Source organism: Pelophylax lessonae (genome assembly GCF_965119305.1).
Source record: "Pelophylax lessonae genome assembly, chromosome: 9".
NCBI classification, from domain to species: Eukaryota; Metazoa; Chordata; class Amphibia; order Anura; family Ranidae; genus Pelophylax; species Pelophylax lessonae.
Genome location: NC_138776.1, coordinates 227,012,712 through 227,036,347, shown reverse-complemented (window position 1 = coordinate 227,036,347; position 23,636 = coordinate 227,012,712). Strand labels below are relative to the sequence as shown.

At 46.0% G+C, this 23,636-nt stretch overlaps 1 protein-coding gene across 1 annotated transcript in view; it reads left to right on the top strand.

The window, feature by feature from the left end:
• Nucleotides 1-21,598, top strand: part of TIMM10 (translocase of inner mitochondrial membrane 10) — a 35,252-nt gene extending 13,654 nt beyond the window's left edge. Inside the window, exon 2 of the mRNA XM_082267580.1 lies at nt 21,286-21,598. Coding sequence (XP_082123706.1) covers nt 21,286-21,490 — 205 coding nt within the window. The 3' untranslated portion in view covers nt 21,491-21,598. The remainder of the gene's footprint in view (nt 1-21,285) is intronic.
• Nucleotides 21,599-23,636: the final 2,038 nt, after the last annotated feature.

Here is a 23,636-nt window from a genome sequence, read left to right as displayed (position 1 = left end):
GCCTTTCTGGTGGCGATCACTTCGGCTCACAGAGTGTCGGAACTGGCGGCGTTGTCTTGCCGCTCCCCTTACCTGGTGGTTCATAGGGACAAGGTGGTCTTGCGACCTAACCTGTCCTTTCTTCCAAAGGTGGTTTCGGATTTTCACCTTAATGAGGACATTGTTTTGCCTTCGCTTTGTGCGAATCCTAAGCATCCTAAAGAGATTGCCTTGCATTCCTTTGGATGTTGTCAGGGCGATCATGGTTTATCTGTCATCGACTGAATCCTTTCGTAAATCGGATTCTCTCTTTGTCCTTCCTGAGGGACCTCGGAAGGGTATGGCTGTGTCTGCTGCGACCATTTCAAAATGGATCAGACAGACAATTGTCCAGGCCTATTCGTTGAAGGAGCGGGTTCCGCCCTTCCCTGTCAAGGCGCACTCTACCAGGTCGGTCAGTACGTCCTGGGCCTTTCGGCATCAGGCCTCGGTGGTCCAGGTGTGCAAGGCTGCGACTTGGTCGTCGGTGCACACCTTTTCAAAATTCTACAAAATTGATGTTCTGGCATCAGCAGATGCCTCCTTTGGCCGCAAAGTTCTCTGTGCGGCAGTGCCATTGGGGACCCTTGTTTTGTGTGGGTCCCTGGCTGTTGGGGTTGTTTTGCCCCGTTGGTTTTTGCTTTCCTGTGTTGTTGCTCTTGTTGAGCTTTTTTGTTGCCCAGAAGGTTCCCTTGCTGTTCATGTAAGGTTCCTTTCTCTGATATGGGTACTGCGTTGCCTTTTCTGATGGTTGCGTTTCCCACCCCTCATGTCTACACTGCTTTGGGACATCCCCATTAGTGAAGACTGTATGAGTGGGTGGCGACTGTCGGAGGACGTAAGAGAAAACTGAATTTTTGTCCTCCGACAGTCCTCCGACAGTCGCCGCCCCCGCCCCTCTTTTGGGGTTCTTGTACACTTAACTGCTTGCTACCAAACTTGGGATGGCTATTGCAGGAGGGGTATTGGACTAGTGGGACAGCCCCCATGGGTGTGTCTATGTAAATGCATTTGTTTTAACAAGTCTTTTGCCTAGCTACTCCTAAGGAGAGGAAGTCAATACCCCATTAGTGAAGACCGTATGAGTGGGCGGCGACTGTCGAAGGACTCGGAGAAAGGAATTTTACGGTAAGATTTTACAAAAATTCCGTTTATTGCTTGATTGTTCTTCCCACCCCTCCTATTGAAACTGCTTTGGGACGTCCCAAGGGTCAAAGATACGTAGCTGTGTCTGTCAATGAACAAAAGAGAACTGGATTTTTGTCTTACCGTAAAATCCTTTTTCTTTATTGACGGACGCTGCACCTACCCCTCTGAGTTGGAGCTTTTGGTCTTCTGACACGGCTTGTTATAAAACTGAAGAGCTAGAGCAGGAAATGGGAGTATACCCCTTGGCACTGCTCTATGGGCGTAGTCAAACTTTTTTAACTCTTTTTCCACCTAGTGTCCTACTCCTAAGGAGGGCAGCATAACCCAAGGGTCAAAGAAGATATGGAGCTGTGTTTGTCAATGAACATCAGAGAAAAGGATTTTACAGTAAGAAACAAATCCAGTTTTCTCTGTCGCTCATTGACAGAAGCAGATGCCATATCTTGATATCCGTAGGGTATTACTGCCCCCTACAGGAGTAGGACACTAAGCAGAAAAAAAGTTCTGGCTACACCTATGGGTAGTCCCAGGGGGTATACCCTCTCTCTGCCTGCTTTGGATGTCAGTTTTTTTTTTCTGCCTAGTCAGGAGTAAGGACCCAAGTTCCTTGCTGGGACCTCTGGTCCTGGCAAGTTTTTTTAGATAAATCTTTTTTTTTTTTTTTAGCTAGCTTTTTTCTCCGAATTGTTTCTGTGAGATCTACAAGTAATTATCCTGGATCTGGGCGACGGGCTGGATGTTGAGATCCAGTGGTCACCCCAGCCGGCCTACGAGCGCGTGCAGGCTCTAGCTCCGCGCTGGGTCGGCCGTGACCTGGTCCCACTGGACGGGGACTGACCCGCGGGTTAAACGTCCCGCCGAGTCGCAGCGTCCCTTTTGGCCGACACCCCCCCCCCCCCCCCACTGAGCGGCGAGGGTTTTTGTCTGGAGTGGCGCCCGCTCTGTTCCTGGTATAGTGAGTAAATGTTTCCCCCCTTTTTTCTCCTCATGGCTGACTCTGGGGTGGATGCGGGTCCCTCCCTGGGACGGTCGGACCCCCATTTACCTGGGTTCCCCTCTGTTCCCCTGTGCACCCCCCACCTGTGGTGTCTCTCCCCCCCGATCCCCGAGACTGGACTATCTGGGCCTGACTTTGGATGCGTCCTTGGCCAAGGTGTTTCTCCCTGCGGAGAAACTCCAGAAGATACAGTCGGCGACTCAGCGGTTACCGTCCGCCAACTGGCCGTCCCTTCGGACCTGCATGAGGGTTCTGGGACTGATGGTGGCGTTTTTCGAGGCAGAACCTTTTGCTCAGTTTCATACGAGGACTCTCCAAAAGGAGATTCTTCTCAAATGGAACCGGAATCCCGATTCCCTGGACAATCGGATCCGGCTGAGCGAGCGGACCAGAAAGTCCCTGGTTTGGTGGCTTCGGTCTCCGATGCTCAGTCAGGGGAAGTAATTTCTTCCGATCTATTGGACGATTGTCACCACGGATGCCAGTCTATCTGGGTGGGGAGGGTTCTCGGCAGGCTTTCTGCTCAGGGGCTCTGGTCCCTGGAAGAATCCAGGTTGCCGATAAATGTGTTGGAACTGAGAACGATCAGGCTTTGCCTGGTTCACTGGACCGAGCGTCTTCGGGGCTGCCCGGTTCAGATTCAGTCGGACAATGCCACGGCTGTGGCTTATGCCAATCACCGGGGGGGCACTAAGAGTGTTCTGGCGGCCGTGGAAGTGGTCGGCATCCTTCGTTGGGTGGAACGTTTTGTTCCAGCTCTCTCCGCGGTTCACATTCCGGGCGTGGAAAATTGGCAGGCGGATTTTCTCAGCCGTCAGACCTTGGATCAAGGGGAATGGTCTCTTCATCCAGAGGTGTTTTACCAGTTGTGCTCAACAGGAAAGTGCAGAGGTTTGTAGCCCGCTCCCGCGATCCTCTGGCGGACGCCACAGACACGCTGGTTGCCCGGTGGGGGCAGTATCAGCTGCTGTATAAACAAGCAAAAAATTGGGGGAGCAAACCCTGAACATGTATATCTAAAGCCGGTGCAGCTATGGACCAAGCGACATGTATATTAAAAAAGAATAGCGCACACGTGCAAAAGAAATGACTATCAAATATGGAGACAATCCATAAATAAAAATGGGGATTTAGTCCCACCATATGGCCATATCTTGCTCAAGCCCACCACTGCGTCAAAGTACCCCATTATCAGTGGGTCCTACACTATCCATAAAAAAGGGGTGAATCCAGCCTCTCTAACCCTTGGAGACAACACTCCTTGCTGGGATAGATGTGCTAATGCACTACAAAGGACTCCTCCTATATCTACTTGATAGTGGACTCTGATAGAGTACAGGTGTGTGTGGGGGGTGGGGTGCTCAACCTCAGAAGTCGCTATTCTTTTTTAATATACATGTCGCTTGGTCCATAGCTGCACCGGCTTTAGATATACATGTTCAGGGTTTGCTCCCCCAATTTTTTGCTTGTTTATTATGTATTCGGTCTGACCAGACTTCTGAGGTTGAGCACCCCACACACACCTGTACTCTATCAGAGTCCACTATCAAGTAGATATAGGAGGAGTCCTTTGTAGTGCATTAGCACATCTATCCCAGCAAGGAGTGTTGTCTCCAAGGGTTAGAGAGGCCTGGATTCACCCCTTTTTTATGGATAGTGTAGGACCCACTGATAATAGGGTACTTTGACGCAGTGGTGGGCTTGAGCACGATATGGCCATATGGTGGGACTAAATCCCCATTTTTATTTATGGATTGTCTCCATATTTGATAGTCATTTCTTTTGCACGTGTGCGCTATTCTTTTTTAATATATCAGCTACTGTATGTCTTTCCTCCTCTCAAGTTGCTGCCGAAACTTCTTCGCAGGATAGAGGCGGAAGGAATTCCAGTCATTCTTGTGGCTCCGGACAGGCCTCGTCGGGCCTGGTACGCCGACTTGGTCAGGCTGGTCGCGGACGCTCCTTGGCGACTTCCTCTCAGGGAGGATCTGCTGTCTCAGGGGCTGATCATCCATCCTGCTTTACGGTCGCTGGCTTTGACGGCTTGGCTGTTGAGAACCAGGTGCTGAAGGACAGGGGTTTGTCTGCTTCAGTTATTCCTACTCTGCTTAAAGCGAGGAAAGTGACTTCTAGAAAGATCTATCATCGCACGTGGAAGTCTTGTATCGCGTGGTGTGATTCCCTCGGGGTTCCTCCACGCTCTTACTGTAAGTTGTAAATTGTAAGTAACGCTAAAGGTGCGGTTGGATAAGTAGGAAGATAACCAGTGAAGAGTACAGTCACGGAGACCAAAGGCATAGAGTTTTTTGAGGAGGAGGGGATGGTCAACCGTATCAAAGGCAGCAGAAAGGTCCAGGAGTAAGAGTACGGAGCAGTGTCTATTGGTTTTGGCAATTAGTAGATAGTTTGTCAGTTTTAGGAGAGCAGTTTCAGTGGAGTGTTGAGGCCGAAATCCAGACTGAAAGGGATCAAGGAGGCTATTCTCAGCAAGGTGGTCGCACAGTCGGTTGTAGACCAGACGTTTAAGGAGTTTGGATAAAAAGGGGAGCAGGGAAATAGGGCGTAGGTTGTTAGGATCGGTTGGGTCCAGTGAGGGCTTTTTAAGTATGGGGCTGACTAGTGCATGTTTTAGAGAGTTGGGGAAGATGCCAGAAGAGAGGGAGAGATTGAAGATGTGGGTTAGAGAGCGTAGAATAGGGCCAGAGGGTGAACGTATCATTTGCGAGGGAACGGGTCCTCTCCACCTTCCCGAAATAGGATGATGTGGCGTTGTCCTTTCCTGCCTGAAGCCACTTGTGTACTATAAATAGGCTGTAACGATTGTATATCTTTACGTGTATACCAAACGATTACCCCATTGGGTCCGCAAAGAGAGAAGGAAACTATGGGTGGATATATGAAGTGCAGCTACTAGTGCTGGTAACCACCGTACTCCTAAAATAGTTGGATATATTGGAGAATTTTGGCTATCAAGCCAGAATACGTTGCCTCTCTAGCATAAAAAGCGTTGCTCTTGCGGTGATTGAGAGGCTGGACACTTAAGCTTAGACAAACATGTGAATATATGTACAATACGGAGGCTATATATGAATATTGAGGGACTGATAGAACAGTAAATATGTGTCGCTACAACTCGCCACCTCCTGAGTCTTTAAAAAGGAAATACCGGTCTGTTATGGTCTCTCAGGCCTGGAGGAAGCCTTGAGCGAAATGCGTCGGCTTGCTGGGGACCTACATTGACCGCTTTCCACCCTGAGACCTATCTTCCATCCTACACAGGCTTTTGGTTTTTCCCTTATGGGATGTATTTCTATGTTTAATGACTCTTATCGATTGATTTTATAGGAATTTTTTCTATGTGTTTTGTCCTTGTGAACATGTGCATGATTGCCAATGTTTTTTATTTCTAAATTCAATAAAATGTAAAATGTTTTATATAAGCTGGTTTTGTGTGTGACCCTTCTACTCCCACTGGCCCGCAAAGCCCCATCTTTCTCTATCCCATTTTCTGTATCTGAACAGCAGTGATTTCCTCATGAATTGTATCGATCTTCTGTTTAAAATGGTTGGCAATTTCCTGGGCAGTGAGTGAGTCAGTGGGAGGAGGTAGTGGAGGATGGAGTAGAGAATTAAATGTAGCGAAAAGTTGCCGGGGGTGGGATGACAAATTGTTAACGAGAGTGATAAAATAGGTCGGCTTGGCGGTGTGGAGACTGGAATTGTATTTATGTAGGGCAGATTTATATTGGTGGAAATCTATCTGAGACCTAGTCTTTTGCCACAGGCGCTCAAGAGCACGGCTATACTTTTTCAGACTTCTAGTGTTATCTGTTTGCCAAGGTTGAAGGGGTCGGGGCCTGATTCGATGTGTAGTGAGGGGGGCCAGTGTGACTAGGGAGGCTAAAAGTGAAGTGTTGTACACAGAAGTGGCCTCTAAACAGAAGGTGGAATCTAAATCGCTCCCCCCCCCCGGCACTGATTGAACTCCTGGACCAGATGGCTCAAGCCCTTGTGTTCATGTGTGATGCAACCCCCTCCCCTATTGGCCAGGGTGTCTGCAGTGGGGATTGCCATTAGACGCATGGTGTGCCTAAAAAGCTGATTGGCGGACCAGAATTCCAAGAAGGCCTTGACTGATCTTTTCTTTACCGGAGAGAGAGGTTCTTTGGATCCTCTCCAGGTGAACTGATCAAAGGTCTTACGGGTGGGAAGAGTACTCTACTTTTCTCTTTTCTCCTCCCTCAATCCTCTAAGGGCAAGGCACCACGTCAGACGGGGGTCTTCCTTTACTGCTCATAGGTGGCTTTTCGTACCTCCGAGTCCCAGGAAAAAGGAAAGCCAATCAGGTCTTCTGGGGGTTCCAAGAAGCCATGGTCAGGTAAATCAAAGACCGACCAATCCGCTTCTGGGGTGGAGGGGAGGGGGTGGGGGAACGACATCTTTGCTTCCTTCCAGAACCATGGACTTCCTTGATTCAGAACAAATGGGTTCATGAACTGATCCAATCAGGGTACAAGATCGTATTACGGTCTCGACCATCGGATAGGTTCTTCCCGTCCCATCTTCATTTATCTCCAGACCGGTTAAGGGATCTACAAGAGGCGGTATAAGATCTGCTTGCACAAAGAGTGGTTCTGCCGGTTCCCTCTCAGTAACTTTCAAGGGTTTTAATAAAACCTGTTTGCTGTGCCCAGAAAAGAGGGCAAGGTGCGTCGAATCCTGGATCTCAAGGCTCTGAACCGCTTCGTGCGGGCACAGAAGTTTCAGATGGAATCCATCAGCACGGTAATTGCGTCCCTACACCAGGGAGACTTCTTGGCCTCCATAGATATCAAGGACGCATATCTACACATCCTTATCTATGCTGTGCATCAGCGGTTTCTTCGCTTTTGCCATAGCAGAGGAGCATTATCAATTTGTGACGATACCCTTTGGTCTCGCCTCCACCCCCAGGGGTTTTACCAAGGTACTGGCCCTGGTGTTGGCATTGCTGCGCCAACAGGGGATTGTGGTACTTGGGTATCTGGACGATCACCTATTGAGAGCGGACTCTCCTTCAGCTCTGTTGGGCAATCTGTCGATCACTGTCAGAACCCTGCAAGAGTTCAGGTGGAATATCCATTTCAAGAAATCTGCTCTGATACCTTCATTGAGACTGGATTATCTGTACCTGACTCTGGATTCCGCTTTGGCGAGTGTCTTTCTTAACCACTTAAGCCCCGGAGGATTTGGCTGCTAAAGGACCAGACCCCTTTTTTCAACTTGGCACTTCGTGAATTTAACTGATAATTGCGCGGTCATGCAATGCTGTACCTAAACGAAATTTACGTCCTTTTTTTGCCACAAACAGAGCTTTCTTTTGGTGGTATTTGATCACCTCTGCGCTTTTTATTTTTTGCGATATTAATAAAAAAAGAGCGAAAATTTTGCAAAAAAATGACATTTTCAACTTTGTCTTTTAAAAAATATCCAATATACTCAATTTATGTCATTTTTTTTGGCCAAAATATATTTAGCTACATGTCTTTGACAAAAAAAAAATCAATGAGCGTATTTTTATTGGTTTGCGCAAAAGTTAAAGCGTCTACAAACTATGGTGTAAATACTGAAATTTACGAAGCTTTAATTTCTGACTGCCTATCTCATTTCATGAAGTGCTAAAATGGCGGGGCAGTACAAACCCCCCCCAAACTACCACTTTTTTTTTTTTTTTACACAAAGTTGTCATTGAAATGATATATTGCTCACACATGCCATGGGTATATGTGTAATTACACCCCAAAATATATTCTGCTGCTTCTCCTGAGTACAGGGATACCACATATGTGAGACTTTTTGGGAGCGTAGCTGTGTACGGGAGCCCGAAAACAAATCGCCACCATCAGAATTTCAAAGGGTGTACATTTTTCATTGCATTTTCTCACTACCTATAACGGTTTAGGAGGCCCTGAAATGTCAAGATACCACAAAACCCCCCCCCCCAAATGACCCCATTTTGGAAAGTAGACACCCCAAGCTGTTTGCTGAGAGGCATGGTGAGTCCATGGAATATTTTATATTTTGCCACAAGTTTCGGGAAAATTACAATTTTTTTTTTTAATTTTTTTTTTTTACACAACGTTGTCACTAAAAGATAAATTTCTCACACATGACATTGGTATATGTGGAATGACACCCCAAAATACATTCTGCCGCTTCTCCTGAGTATGGGGATGCCCCATGTGTGAGACTTTTTGGGAGCCTAGCTGTGTACAGGACCGCGAAAACCAATCAACACACTCAGGTTTTCTAATGGAGTAAATTGTTCATGTCACCTCTGCATTACCTGTCACAGTTTTGGAGGCCCTAAAATTCTAAGATAGCACAAAACCCCCCCAAATGACCCCATTTTGGAAAGTAGACACCCCAAGCTATTTGCTGAGAGGCATGGTGAGTCCATGGAATATTTTATATTTTGCCACAAGTTCCGGGAAATATATATATATATATATATATATATATATATATATATATATATATATATAATATATTTTTTTTTTACACAAAGTTGTCAGTAAATGATATATTGCTCACACATGCCATGGGTATATGTGAAATGACACCCCAAAATACATTCTGCTGCTTCTCCTGAGTACAGGGATACCCCATGTGTGAGACTTTTTTGCAGTCTAGCCGCGTACAGGACCCGGAAAACCAATCTGCACCTTCTGGCTTTCTAAGGGCGTAAATTGTTGATCTCACTCCTTACTACCTATCACACTTTTGAAGTCCATAAAAGGCCAAGATGGCACAAAACCCCCCCAAATGACCCCATTTTGCAAAGTAGACACTCCAATCTATTTGCTGAGAGGCATGGTGAGTATTTTGCAGCTCTCATTTTTTTTGGAAAATGAAGAAAAAACAGGAAAATGCATTTTTTTCCCTCTTTTTTCAATTTCCAAAACTTTGTGACAAAAAGTGAGATCTGCAAAACACTCAACATGCCTCTCTGCAAATAGCTCAGGGTGTCTACTTTCCAAAATGGGGTCATTTGGGGGGGTTTTGTGCTATCTTAGAATTTTAGGGCCTCCGAAACTGTGATAGGTAGTCAGGAGTGAAATCAACAATTTACGCCCTTGGAAAGCCTGAAAGTGGAGGTTGGTTTTCGGGGTCCTGTACTCGGCTAGACTGCAAAAAAGTCTCACACATGGGGTATCCCTGTACTCAGGAGAAGCAGCAGAATGTATTTTGGGGTGTCATTTCACATATACCCATGGCATGTGTGAGCAATATATCATTTACTGACAGCTTTGTGTAAAAAAAAAAAAATATATATATATATATATATTTCCCGGAACTTGTAGCAAAATATAAAATATTCCATGGACTCACCATGCCTCTCAGCAAACAGCTTGGGGTGTCTACTTTCCAAAATGGGGTCATTTGGGGGGGTTTTGTGCTATCTTAGAATTTTAGGGCCTCCGAAACTGTGATAGGTAGTCAGGAGTGAAATCAACAATTTACGCCCTTGGAAAGCCTGAAAGTGGAGGTTGGTTTTCGGGGTCCTGTACTCGGCTAGACTGCAAAAAAGTTTCACACATGGGGTATCCCTGTACTCAGGATAAGCAGCAGAATGTATTTTGGGGTGTCATTTCACATATACCCATGGCATAGGTGAGCATTATATCATTTACTGACAACTTTGTGTAAAAAAAAAAAAAAAAATAAAAATAAAAAAAAATTATTTTCCCAAAACTTGTGGCAAAATATAAACCATTCCATGGACTCCCCATGCTTCTCAGCCAATAGCTTGGAGTGTCTACTTTGCAAAATGGGGTAATTTGGGGGGGTTTTGTGCTATCTTGAAATTTCAGGGCCTCTGAAACTGTGACGGGTAGTCAGGGGTAAAATCAGCAATTTACGCCATTAGAAAACCTGAAGATGTGGATTGGTTTTCGGGGGCACGTACACAGCTAGGCTGCCAAAAAGTCTCACACATGGGGTATCCCTGTACTCAGGAGAAGCAGCAGAATGTATTTTGGGGTGTCATTTCACATATACACATGGCATGTGTGAGCAATATATCATTTAGTGACAACTTTCTGTAAAAAAACAACAAAAAAAAAAGAAATAATAATTTTCCCGACACTTGTAGCAAAATATAAAATATTCCATGGACTCCCCATGCCTCTCAGCAAATGGCTTTGGGTGTCTACTTTTCAAAAAGGGGTCATTTGGGGGGTGTTTGAACAGTCCCGGCATTTTACGCTCAATCTTAGCCACACATCACCCACTCTTCTAACCACTTGAAAACCAAGCCTTTTCTGTGCCTTTTTGTTTACATGAAAAAATATTTTTTTTTTACTAGAAAATTACTTTGAACCCCCAAACATTATATATTTCTTTAAAGCAGAGGCCCTATAGAATAAAATGGTGGATGTTGCAAATTTTTTTGTCACACGGTATTTGCGCACAGATTTTCCAAACGCAATTTTTGCGAAAAAAATACATTTTTTTTAAATTTATTGCACAAATACACTATATAATTCCAATTTGTTTGGTAAAATTTAAAAGATGATCTTATGCCGAGTTCATAGACACCTGACATGACATGCTTTAAAAATTGCGCACACCTGCGTAGCGGCAAAAACGTACGTACATTTTTAAAAACCTTTAAAAGTCTCTACAGGTTACCACTTTAGACTTACAGAGGAGGTCTACTGCAAGAATTACTGCACTCGATCTGGCGATTGCGGCGATACCTCACATGCATGCTGAAATTGTGGTTTACATATGACACTAGACCAACGCTTGCGTGTGCCATTGCGCGCAAGCACGGGGGAAAGGGGCTCAATTTTTTTTTTTTTTTTTGCTCTTTTATGTTATTTTGACACCTTTCCTTTAATTTCTTTTTTTTTTTAAATCATTTTTATTGCTATCACAGTGAATTTAGATATCCCCTATGATAGCAATCTGTAGTGACAGGTACTCTTTTTTTAAAAAATTGGGGTCTTTTATACTCTAGATCTCTCCTCTGACCTTAATGCTTCTGACCACGCCAAAATTGGTGTGATAAAATACTTTCCCAATTTCCCAATGGCCCTGTTTATTTCTGGCGAAAAAGAAGTCATGAAATGCTCGTAGCCTCCGGCATCTTAGGCCATAGAGATGATTGGAGCCATTCTAATCTTCAATTAGCTCTATGGTTAGATAACTGAACCACCGGCTGCACTCTCGGGTTAACCGGTGGGACAGGAGAGCCCGAGAAAAACCACGGAAGGCTGCGGAAGGCAGCGGTGGGGGGGGGGAGGCCCCTCCCACTGCATGTAAAAGCAGTCTAGCGGCCAATTACCTGCTAGGATTGCTTTTACATGTAAGCCGACCGCTGGCTGTAAAAAACGATACCAAGATGATGCCTAAATCTGCAGGCATCATCCTGGTATAACCACTCAAAGTCCAGCAACGTACCAGTACATTGCTAGTCCTTGTTTGGCATATAGGTTTTTTTTTTTTTTCATGCAGCCTGTGGGCTGAACGGAAAAAAAGAGAACCTATCAGAAATCAGCACAGGAATAATGCGTAGTATTACTCATCATTAACCGCCCAAACAACCACCCACTGAATTTAATGATGGGTATACACGACACTATCCATGTATACCAAAATAGGATTTTAACTGCAGTGCTGAAATCAGAAAATCACCACAGCTGCTATCAGCAAAGGTATCCATATATGCTGAGCGCAAACGCTGTTTGTGTCAGAATATATAAAATCAATGCGTGGTAGCCGACGAGTACCTGCAAGAGAAACAGGTCACAAAAGAATGAAAAAACAAAGTACATTAAAAAAAAGTACATTAGGAAGAGTAGGACATATAAAATGACTGACAACAACAAAAGTTTTTGGATTCTCATCATTAACCGCCCAAACAACCACCCACTGAATTTAATGATGGGTATACACGGCACTATCCACGTATACCAAAATAGGATTTTAACTGCAGTGCTGAAATCAGAAAATCACCACAGCTGCTATCAGCAAAGGTATCCATATATGCTGAGCGCAAACACTGTTTGTGTCAGAATATATAAAATCAATGCGTGGTAGCCGACGAGTACCTGCAAGAGAAACAGGTCACAAAAGAATGAAAAAACAAACAAAGGACATTTAAATGTACAGTAAGAAGAGTAGAAGGACATATAAAATGACTGACACAACAACAGTTTTTGGATCCTTTTATTTTTCTTTCTAACTGTTTCTTCATGTCTTGATTTGGGACTGCGATCTTCTGCGATCTTCTCTTCCAGCTTGGGTCTCTCAAAATGTCCATGGACATCCAACATCCTTCGAGACCCTGTGTTTGTGTGCCCTACACTGTGTCGTGCTGTACCCTACACGAATACTCCACTAGTGTATGGTAGCGCTCAAAACATTCCCCGATGCAGAGACCAGGTTGGTCAGGACATTTGGGACAATAATAACTGGTGTCACGCCTAAATCCGCGCCTGCTACAGACACGACATCTTCTTTGGGGCCATCTTTGGGTAGGGGTACTCGGGAGGACATAAGAAAAATGCCTCTCATGCAGCCGGCTCACTGCATCTGGAAGGGGAAGTTGGGCAGGCATGCCTCCTGGGTACAGGTAGGCAAGGATGATCTCTTCCTGGAATTCCCGGAAAGATCCAGTTCGTCCTGACGCCCTGTATAGGACAAAGGCGTTCAGCATCGCCAATTGGAAAAGGTAAACAGACACTTTTTTGTACCAGCATCTGGCTTTACGGGCAACTAAATACGGCGCCAAAATATGGTCGTTAAGGTCCACCCCTCCCATGTTAAGGTTATATTCGTGGACACAGAGGGGTTTCTCCACAACGCCAGTTGCCGTAGTGATTTGGATTGTCGTGTCTGCGTGAAGGGAGGACAGAACATAAACATCCCGTGTATCCTTCCACTTCACCGCAAGCAATTTGTCCGTTTTCAAGCAGGCTCTCGCCCCCCGACTAAGACGGGAATCTACAAGCCGTTGGGGGAAGCCCCGGCGATTAGGTCGCACGGTGCCACATGCGCCAATTTGTAATTCGAGCAGGTGACTAAATAGTGGCACGCTTGTATAAAAGTTGTCCACGTACAAATGGTACCCCTTTCCGGATAAGGGTGACACCAAGTCCCAAACGATCTTACCGCTGCTCCCTATGTAGTCTGGGCAGTTGGGGGGCTCCACAGTGCTATCTTTTCCCTCATAGACCCGGAAACTAACTGTATAGCCTGTGGCCCTGTCACACAATTTATACAGTTTGACCCCGTATCTGGCACGCTTGCTGGGGAGGTACTGTTTCATAGCAAGGCGGCCAGTAAATTTAATCAGGGACTCGTCAACGCAGACAACTTGTTCGGGGGTAAACAAGGCTGCAAACCGCTGATTGAAGTGGTCTATGAGGGGCCGAATTTTGTGGAGCCGATCGTATGCAGGGTCTCCCCGAGGACGACAGATTTCATTGTCGCTGAAATGCATAAATCGCAGAATTTGCTCACATCTCGCCCTGGACATGGAGGCAGAGTACATGCGCATATGGTGAAGTGGGCTAGTGGACCAATATAGCCGCAATTCACTCTGTTTAGTTATGCCCATGTGGATGGAAAGGCCCAGAAAGATCTTAAATTCGGAAACCGTTAAAGGTTTCCAGCCGAATGGTCTGGCAAGGGGCGAATTTGGGTTGGCGGCGATGAACTGTTGTGCATATAAATTTGATTGATCCACAATAGATCTGAAAAGATCTTCCGTGAAGAACAGCTCATAAAAGTTCAGGGGCGTAAAACCAGCTGTCTCCACGTGGATTCCAGGTTGGGCGGTGAATGGGGGAAGTACTGGCGCTGTAGTATCAGTGGGTTGCCAATTAGGAAATGCCAGCGCATCAGGGAGGGCACTATGGGCTCTACGGGCCTGTCTTCGAATACGCGGTGGCTGCGGGCCACTACTTGTGCTAGCCACCGCACCAGCTTCAACTGCACTTAGGGGACTCGCCACGTCACCAGGTCTTACTGCAGTGCTGGTTGTACTAGGTCCAGGGTGTACTAGGCCGCTGGCGCTTGCCAGGTCGCCAGAAGGATGAGCGGCACTAGTAACCACACTCTGCTCCATACGAGCACCCTGCGATTCCTGCATCTCAACAACTCCAGAATGGGGTCGGGTACGCCTGGGTCTAACAGGGACCCATCTGTCGTCGGAGCTATCTGTCAGGGAGCCGCTGCTGTCATTTGGTTCGTATACTGACCCTGATTCTGCCGGTGAGGCTTCCCCATCGCTCTAACCTGACATGGTCATTATACTGTAAATAGCTTCATCACTGTACGAACGTTTAGACATTTTGGTAACTAAATTTACCCGTACAGTGATGCGACTCACAGGTAATAAAAGCACCTGGTTGTCGAAGACTATTTCAAGCGCTACCAAAAAAACTGCTAATGCTAGCAGGGATCAGGCCTGACTCTGCTAACACAGCGGTTTTGTGTCTTGTGTTTTTTTGTAAGTGACAGTAATCTATTGATTACTACACTTACCTGGGTGAAAGGGTTAAACGCAGGTGCTGGCAGGAATCAGTGCTGACCTTGCAAACACTGCGTTTTGGGAACCCTAAACTATGGGGGCGCTAGTATAGTTCTGATCAGATCAGATATTGATCTGTTCAAACACTATACTAGAAATGGAAGTGTATGTGCGTGCGTGCGTGTGTGTGTGGCAATCAAGGGGTTATTTCTAAACTATGCGCTGGGGATCTGGGGGGGGGGGGGTGGCGGGGACCCTAAACCTCCTTTGGGAAAGAAACTAGCTAGCTAGTGCAACCTCAAGTCACAATGACACTAATACAAAATACAGTAAAATCAGTATATTATGTGTGTATTAGTGCTAATGTGACAGAGGGTGTAGGGGTTAACGGGATGTGATCAGGGGGGGATCAGGGGTTTAAATCTTTATTGGAAGGGGCTGGCGGGTATCCTAAGGATAAAAGGAACGGTGGCAAGCGCTAAACCTGGTCACAAGTCACACTTATACGGGTATATAGAAAATGCTATATACTGTATACAGTGTGCGTTGTGGCAGGGGGTGTAGGGGTGATCAGGGGGGGATCAGGGGATTAAATCTTTATTGGGCGGGTGGGGGGGACCCTAAACCTCCTTGGGACACAAACTTAGTCGCCTGCGCTAATTCTGATCACAATCACACTAATACAAAAATACAAAAACACAGTATATTACGTTTGTATTAGTGCTGATGTGACAGAGGGTGTAGGGGTTAACTAACGGTGATCAGGAGGGGATCAGGGGGGATCAGGGGCTCAAATCTTTATTAGGGGGGGGTGGCGGGTAATTCAAGTGGAAAAAGGGGGGTCGCAAGCGCTAGACCTGACCACAAATCACACTTATACGGATATATAGCAAAATGCTATATACTGTATACGGTGTGTGTTATGGCAGGGGGTGTAGGGGTGATCAGGGGGGGGTCAGGTGGTTAAATCTTTATTGGGCGGGTGGTGGGGACCCTAAACCTTCTTGGGACAGAAACTTAGTCTCCTGCGCTAATTCTGATCACAATGACACTAATACAAAAATACAAAAATACTGTATATTGCGTTTGTATTAGTGCTGATGTGACAGAGGGTGTAGGGGTTAACGGCGGTGATCAGGGGGGGTTCAGGGGGGATCAGTGGGTTAAATCTTTATTAGGGGGGGGGTGGGGGTAATTTGAGTGGAAAAGGGGGGGTCGCAAGTGCTACACCTGTTCACAAATCACACTTATACAGGTATATAGGTAAATGCTATATGCTGTATATAGTGTGTGTTGTGTCAGGTGCTGTAGGGGTTAATTGGGGGGGCGATCGGGGGTGAAATGTGCCTATCTAGCTGTGTGTGGTGTGCTTGGTGCAATTACTCACAGTTAGAAGTGCTCTCCTCTCACGCTGGATCCAAAAAGACCGTTGTGAGGGGAGGGCACATCTCCTCTAAGCCTGTGTTTACATTTCACAGGCTTAGAGGATGATCTGATTGGGCAGGACCGATCAACAGGTCCAGACCAAAAATGATTGGCCTGGACCTGATGACTGATCGGTTCTGAACCCAATCGAGTCATCGGCGGCGGCGGCGGGGCGCGGGAGCGCGCACAGGGCCGGCAAAAAGTGCTGACGTAGGCCTACGTCAGTTTGCCTGGCCGGGGCTGAGTGCCGACGTAGATCGTCGTGCGCCGGTCGTTAAGTGGTTAACCTGGACAAGCTGCAGAAGTTTCAGGGGGTGCGATTCTGTTGCTGTTGCCAAACAATCTGTCCTCTCTGCAGATTTGCATGCAGGTCTTGGGTCTGATATCAACCTTCGTAGCAGTTCCATTTGCTCAGTTCCTCAAGAGACCTTAACAAGGGGAGATTCTTGTCAAATAGAACAAGGATCTGAAGTCCTCGACTATTTTTTCAATTGAGCCACAACACAAAGTCTGCTCTGTTGTGGTGGCTTTAGTCACCAGCACTATGCCAGGTCAAGTTTTTCCTGCCGTTTTTAATGGTGGTGACCACGGACACCAGCTTGTCAGGCTGGGACGGGGTGCTGGGAAAGCTCTGCCCTGGGAACCTGGACAGTGGAAGAGTCAAAACTACCGATCAATGTTTTGGAGCTCAGAGCAATAAAGCTTTGAGCCAATGCAAGACTCGTCTGTGAGATTGTCCGGTTCGGATTTCAATCGTAAAATGCCACCTTACATCAATCATCGGGGGAGGGGGGGGGCACCAAGACTGTCTTGGCGGCCATGGAGGTGGCCGAGATTCTGGCTTGGGTGGTAGAGTTTGTTCCAGTCCTCTCTGCTGTACACATCCCAGATGTGGAAAACTGGTAATCAGATTACCTGAGTCGTCAGGTGTTCGATCATGGGGAATGGTCACTACACCCAGAGGTGTTTTCATCTCCTATGTGTCCGGTGGGGGACTCCCGAAGTCTATCTGTTTGTTTCTCATCTCAACAGGAAGGTTCAGAGGTTCGTAGCCAGGTCTTGGGATCCTCTGACGCCACAGAGGCACTGGTGGCTCCTTGGGGTCGGTATCGGCTGCTTTATGTTTTTCCTCCGCTGAAGCTCCTGCTGAGGCTTCTATGCAGGATAGAGGTGGAAGGGATTCCGGTGGCCCCAGACTAGCCTTGCTGGTATTGATACGCAGACCTGGTAAGGTTGGTCGCTAATGCTCCTTGGAGACTTCCTCTCAGGGAAGATCTGCTGTCTCAAGGGCCGATCTTCCATCCTGCTTTACATTCGCTGGCTTTAACGGCATGGCTATTGAAAGCCAAGTGTTGAGAGATAGAGGTCTTTCTGACTCAGTGACTCCTACACTACTGAATGCCAGGAAGTCGACCTCCAGGCAGATCTATTATCGTACATGGAAATCGTACATTTCATGGTGTGAATCGTTGAAGGTGCAACCTCAGTAGCTAGGGTTTTGGCCTTTCTGCAAAAAGGGGTTTAACAGCGGTTGGCTTTGGACACTATCAAAGGCCAAGTGTCTGCTTTGGCTATATATTTCCAACGCCCGTTAGCCACGCATGCCTTGATTTGCACTTTCATTCAGGGAATGCACCATATGGCTCCCCCGAGAAGATCCCCCCCCCACCTCAATGGGATCTGAATTTGGTATTATCTGTCCTTCAAAAGCCTAATTTTGAGAACAGTCGGGAAATTTCTCTGCTTTCATTTTCTCAGAAGGTTGCTTTTTTAGTGGCTATCAGTCTGGATTGGCAGCGTTGTTCTGCCTCTCACCTGATTTGGTGATCCACAAGGATAAGGTGGTACTCCGACCAATCAGTCTTTTCTTCCTAAGGTGGTTTCTGATTTCCATTTGAATGAAGACATTGTGCTGCCTTCACTTTTGGCCCAAGCCTCCCAAGGAAATTGCCTTGCATTCTTTTGAAAGTGGTTTGGGCGATCAGTCTTTACCTGGCGGCCACTGAGTCTTCTATAAAATCGGATGCTCTTTTTGTCCTTACTGAGGGACCTCGTAAAGGATTGGCTGCGTCTGCTGCGACCATATCCAGATGGATCAGGTAGACGGTTGTTAAGGCTTATTTACTGAAGGGCCAGGTTCCTCCTTTCCCCCGTGAAGGTGCATTCTACTAGGGTGCTGAGTGCCTCTTGGGCTTTTTGCCATCAGGCGTCAGCGATGCAAGTTTGCAAGGCGGCAACTTGGTAGTCTGTAGAATTTTGTGAACGTATGCACAAAGTGGATGTGTTGGCATCTTTGAATGTCTGTCTCTTTTGGCCACAAGGTTTTGCAGGCTGCTGTTTAGCAGAGAACATTTTTTTTTTGTTCTCTTTGAGGGTGTATGTTTTCCAGGTGAGCTCCAGTTCCTGGTTGAGCTCCATGTTACCTGGTTGGCTAATTTTAGCCTTTGGGGAATTACATTCTTTGCGCTTTTTTTTTTCCCACCCCTCCTGCATATACTGCTTTGAGGCGTCACAATGGTCTAAGAAGATATGGAGCTGCGTCTGTCCATGAATGATAGAGAACTGGATTTTTGTACTTACCGTAAAATCCTTTTCTCTTTAGTTCATTGACAGAGGCAGCACCCACCCCTCTACTTGTGAGTGAAATGGGTTTTTTAGTGGGGTTATGCCTACAGGGACAACCCCATAGGCGCAGTAAATCTTTTTCCTGCCTAGTGTCCTATTCCTGATGGGAGGAGCATAACCCAATGGTCTAAAGAAGATACGGAAATGCATCTGTCAATGAACTTCAGAGAAAAGGATTTTGCGGTAAGTACAAAAACCAGTGTTTTTTTTTTTTATTTTCAGAGCCACTCAGAGGAATTTAGAGTCGTACACAAATTTAGGGTAGTCAAATAAAGACGGGCCCAAGATCTTATCCTGTCTGAGAATAGCCCAATATTTCTACTTTTTGATGGATATTGTAATCCAGAACAATACGAAAATCGGTATTGTCTTTCTACTTTCTCCTTATTCAATAGGGATTCTCTGATCCTTCCAACTATATCAAATTCTTTACGAACATCCCCCTGTTGATAACCCTTTTCCAAAAATCTGTCTGCCAATACCCCAGATTGTGAAGCAAAATCCACATCTGAGGTGCAGTTGCGTCTAAGATGCATCAACTGCCCTCGGGAGCTATTACACAACCTGTGGTGACAGCTATCTAGTGGGATGTAATCATTACGATCTGTCGGTTTGAAATAATTACGTGTCTTGAACTGGCCTTCCTCCTAAATCTCTTGATCTAAAAACACAATTTTCTCTTTTTCTATATTCCAGGTGAGAACATGAACAAAATGAACAATGTCAAAAAGATTGAACACCTGGAGGCTACTCATGTGTCTCTCCCAGACCATAAACAAGTCATCGATATACCGCCTATAGCAGGTCAACTGAGGGGGCGGATCACGAAAAACAATATCCTCCTCCCAGTGGGCCATAAATAAATTGGCCACACTGGGAGCGAACCTAGCCTCCATTGTTACGCCTCTGGTCCAAGTAATATCGATGACTGTACCAGAAGTAGTTCGTACTTAAACAGAAGTTCAACTTCTTTACAGAAACCTCTTGTTCCTTCTGGAAAGTTCTGAGTTTGATAGAGACCATTTAACGGCCTCCAGGGCATCTGTATGACCAATAATGGTGTACAATGATCCGACATCAGCCGGGACCATTATACTAGCTGGTGAACTTGATATGGTGTTCAATATTTGTATAATATGTTTTGTATCCTTAAGGTAAGATTTGGTTTTCTGTACCACAGGTTGAAGAAAAAAAAAATCAATGTATTGTCCTAATCTAGCTGAAACGGAATCAATCCCGTTCACAATTGGGCGACCTGGGGGATTCTCTAAATTCTTGTGCACTTTAGGTAGGCAATATATTATAGGTTTTCTGCAGAACAGAGGGTCCAGATATAGTACCTGAGGGTCCAGATATAGTACCTGAGGGTCCAGATATAGTACCTAACGGGGTCTCTGTCCTTTGCCCTGCATATGCTTACTGAGGAAGAGGTTCGGGATAGTTCTCCCTAGTGGATGAAGAGTCTTATTATCATGATACCTGGTTCAATGCTGTCTGACCCTGTGGGGGTCTGTGTTTGAAGGTGAGAGGCAGAGAATGCCTTTGTGGTGTGATGATATGAGCAGGTAAAATATTCATTGCATGAATTTGTCATTAGCACCTTGGTCTCTGCTTCCTGAACCTACGGAAGGACTTTCTTTACATCTATCCCTGCACTTTACTTAGTGGAGTTCTTGTATTGAAGATCTTGCACTCACCTGTTATGTGATTTACTGGAGATTTTTTTTCTCCTTACAAGTGGACTTGGATGCACCAGCTTTTATATATTGTTGTAATATGTAATTTTATATGATTGCGCTACACTTTCTTACTTATGCTATATAACATTCCCAATGAAACAATGTATAAAATCAAATTTTTTTTTTTTTATCAGTTTATGCCTTTTTGTATTCTGCTACATATTTTTGGTTAAAAAAAAATCCCAAAAAGGTTTGTGTGAAAATTATAGCGTTTACAAATTACGGGATAGATTTATGGACTTTTTTTTTTTTTAGTAATGGCAGCGATCAATGATTTTTATCATGATTGCGGCGGAAAGATCGGACACCTAACTGAAATTTTTTGGACACCAGTGACAATACAGTAATCCGTGCTAAATAATATGCACGGTTACTGTATAAATGGCACTGGCAGGGAAGGGGTTAACACTGGGGGTGATCAAGGGGTTAAATGTGTTCCCTTTTGTTCTTACTAAACTGTGGGGAATGAGTTGGGCCGAGGCAGAGAGGGATCTTTCCCTGCCTCTCTGACAGAAGAGTCGCCTGCTTTGTTTACATAGGCAGGCGGCTCTTCTGTCATTCTAGGCGAAGATTGCAGGAGGCCGGCGGTGATCGAGCCCGCCCCTCCTGTGGTCTGGCTCCCACTGTGTCTAATCACTGAAAACCACGCACACATAATCACGTTAATCTACGTGATTATGCGGAGCTGAGCCGCTTTGCTGTAGTAAATCTGTGTGGGGCAGTTGGCAAGTGGTTAATGCAATACAATTTATATTTTTAGTGATGGAAAAGGCTTTCCTTATGTATTATCTTTTTTTTTTTTCCTCTAGAATGACTGGAGCCTGTCACAAAAAGTGCGTTCCTCCTCACTATAAGGAGCCAGAACTGTCTAAAGGAGAGAGTGTTTGTCTGGACCGCTGTGTCTCAAAGTACATGGATATTCACGAGCGGATGGGCAAGAAACTCACTGAGCTGTCAATGCAAGATGAGGAACTTATGAAGAAGATGCAACAGGGAATGGGACCTGCACAATAGCTTTTGAGATTATGGAGCTGTACCGTTATTATATATTTTATATTAGACCTTATAATAAAATCTTCATTAAAAGATAAATTGTTGGTGCTTAAAACAACCAAGAGGCATTCACTTTTTATAGACAACAGACCCTGGTCCTTTGGGTTACTTTTAATACATATTGAACTTTGTATTTTTTTTTTCTGTTTTTATTTTGTACTCTGGCATATTCGAAAGAGAACATTTTCAGTATTCGTTTTTTTTTTTTTCCTTAAACTTAAAATAACCTGTACTCTTAAGGCCCCATGCACACAGGACATTTTTGCAGCTGCTGTTAGTAGCGTCAGACGTTTTTTTTTTTTTTTTTTTGCAGCTGCAGAACGCCCATCCATGTTACTCTATGGCCTCATACACACATAGAGCTTTTAGGAGCTCCAAGTGGCAAAGGCGTTTAATAGCTGCAAAAAAAACCCCAGGACCAGTGCGTTCTGGAGCTGCAGCGTCAAGCTGTAAAAATGTCTGACGCTGGTAAAGGCTGAATAACGCTGCTTAACGTGCGTTAAGCAACGTTATACGTTTTTTTTTTCTTCCATTCAAAATCAATGGTTCCCTATGGGAGCCTATTGATTTGAATGGACGGCGCACCGCAAGTCGGATCAGGATGATCCAACTTGCGGTGCGACTTGCGCTGTGAGAATCTTGAGGGGGAACTCCACACCAAAATGGGGGAAAAAAACGGTGTGGGGGTCCCCCCAGGTTCCAAACCAGGCTCTTCGGGTCTGGTATGGAGTGGAGTACCCCCCAAAATCCATACCAAACCCTTATCCGAGCATGCAGGCCAGGAAAGGGGAGGGGACGAGCGAGCAGCCCCACCCCCCTGGACCATACCAGGCCACACGCCTTTTATGGGGTGAATGGGTAGGGGTACAATGTACCCCATTCACATAGGGAGGGGGTCTGGGATCTGGGGGGGCCATTTGTTAAAGGGGGCTTCCAAAATCCAATGAGCACCCTGCCCACAGACCCCCCACAACCACCGGCCAGGGTTGTCGGGAAGAGGCCCTTGTCCTCATCAACATGGGGGCAAGGTGCTTGGGGGGGGGGGGTGCAGAGCCCCCCCCCCCTGCCCCAAAGCACCCACACCCCCCATGTTGAGGGCGTGTGGCCCGGTATGGTCTGGGGGGGTGGGGCTGCTCGCTCGTCCCCTCCCCTTTCCTGGCCTGCCAGGCTGCATGCTCGGATAACGGTGTTTGGTATGGATTTTGGGGGGTACTCCATACCAGACCCGAAGGGCCTGGTTTGGAACCTGGGGATGACCCCACGCCATTTTTTTTTTCCCCCATTTTGGTGTGAAGTTCCCCTTCAAGATTCTCGCAGCGCAAGTCAGATCATCCTGACTTGCGGTGCACCTTCCATTCAAATCAATAGGCTCCCATAGGGAACCAATAATTTTGAATGGAGGCAGAAAAAACGCTGCTAAAAGCGACGTGGCTAAACGTGCAATAACGCCAATGGAGAAAGCTACTAAAAGCACGTTTTTTACAGCTGCTTTTCCCTGGCGTTAGAAGTGGCTCTGCAGCTCATTTTTTCTGACGCCCTGTGTGCATGAGGCAACACTTTCAACCCCTTTGTGGCCAGGCCCTGAACTCCACCTAAACCTCTGGTGGCCAGACTGTTTGTTTTTTTTGCATCTCTGGGGGGGGGGGTTGGCTCTCTAAAAAAAAAAAAGTCCATTACTGGCTCTTTTTACATCAGGTGATCAAATCAAAGTGCTTGTTGAACAAAAGTATCAAATGAAGCCAATGCATTTCATGGGAAACGCCTCCCACTTTCTCAGGGCTAGTGTTCAGAAAATCAGAATCCTGGCATAATCCCCTCAAAACAAACACTATATATAAAAAATATGAAGGGGGGGCATTGTTACCCACCCTGTATTTGTAGGAGGAGTCTGGGGGGTATATATTCCTCGTCCTCCTCTGGCAGGCACATGTTTGGTTGTTTCCTTCTGCTTCTCTCCCACCTGTATCCCACCTTTTTTTTCTATTTCAGACACCTGTATACTTAGAGTATGCCCTCTTTTAGGTATACTGACCGGCACGACTTTGGCACACCGCAGGTTGTGGTAGTTACAGATATCGCATTAATCATTGAAGACTCCGCACACGTA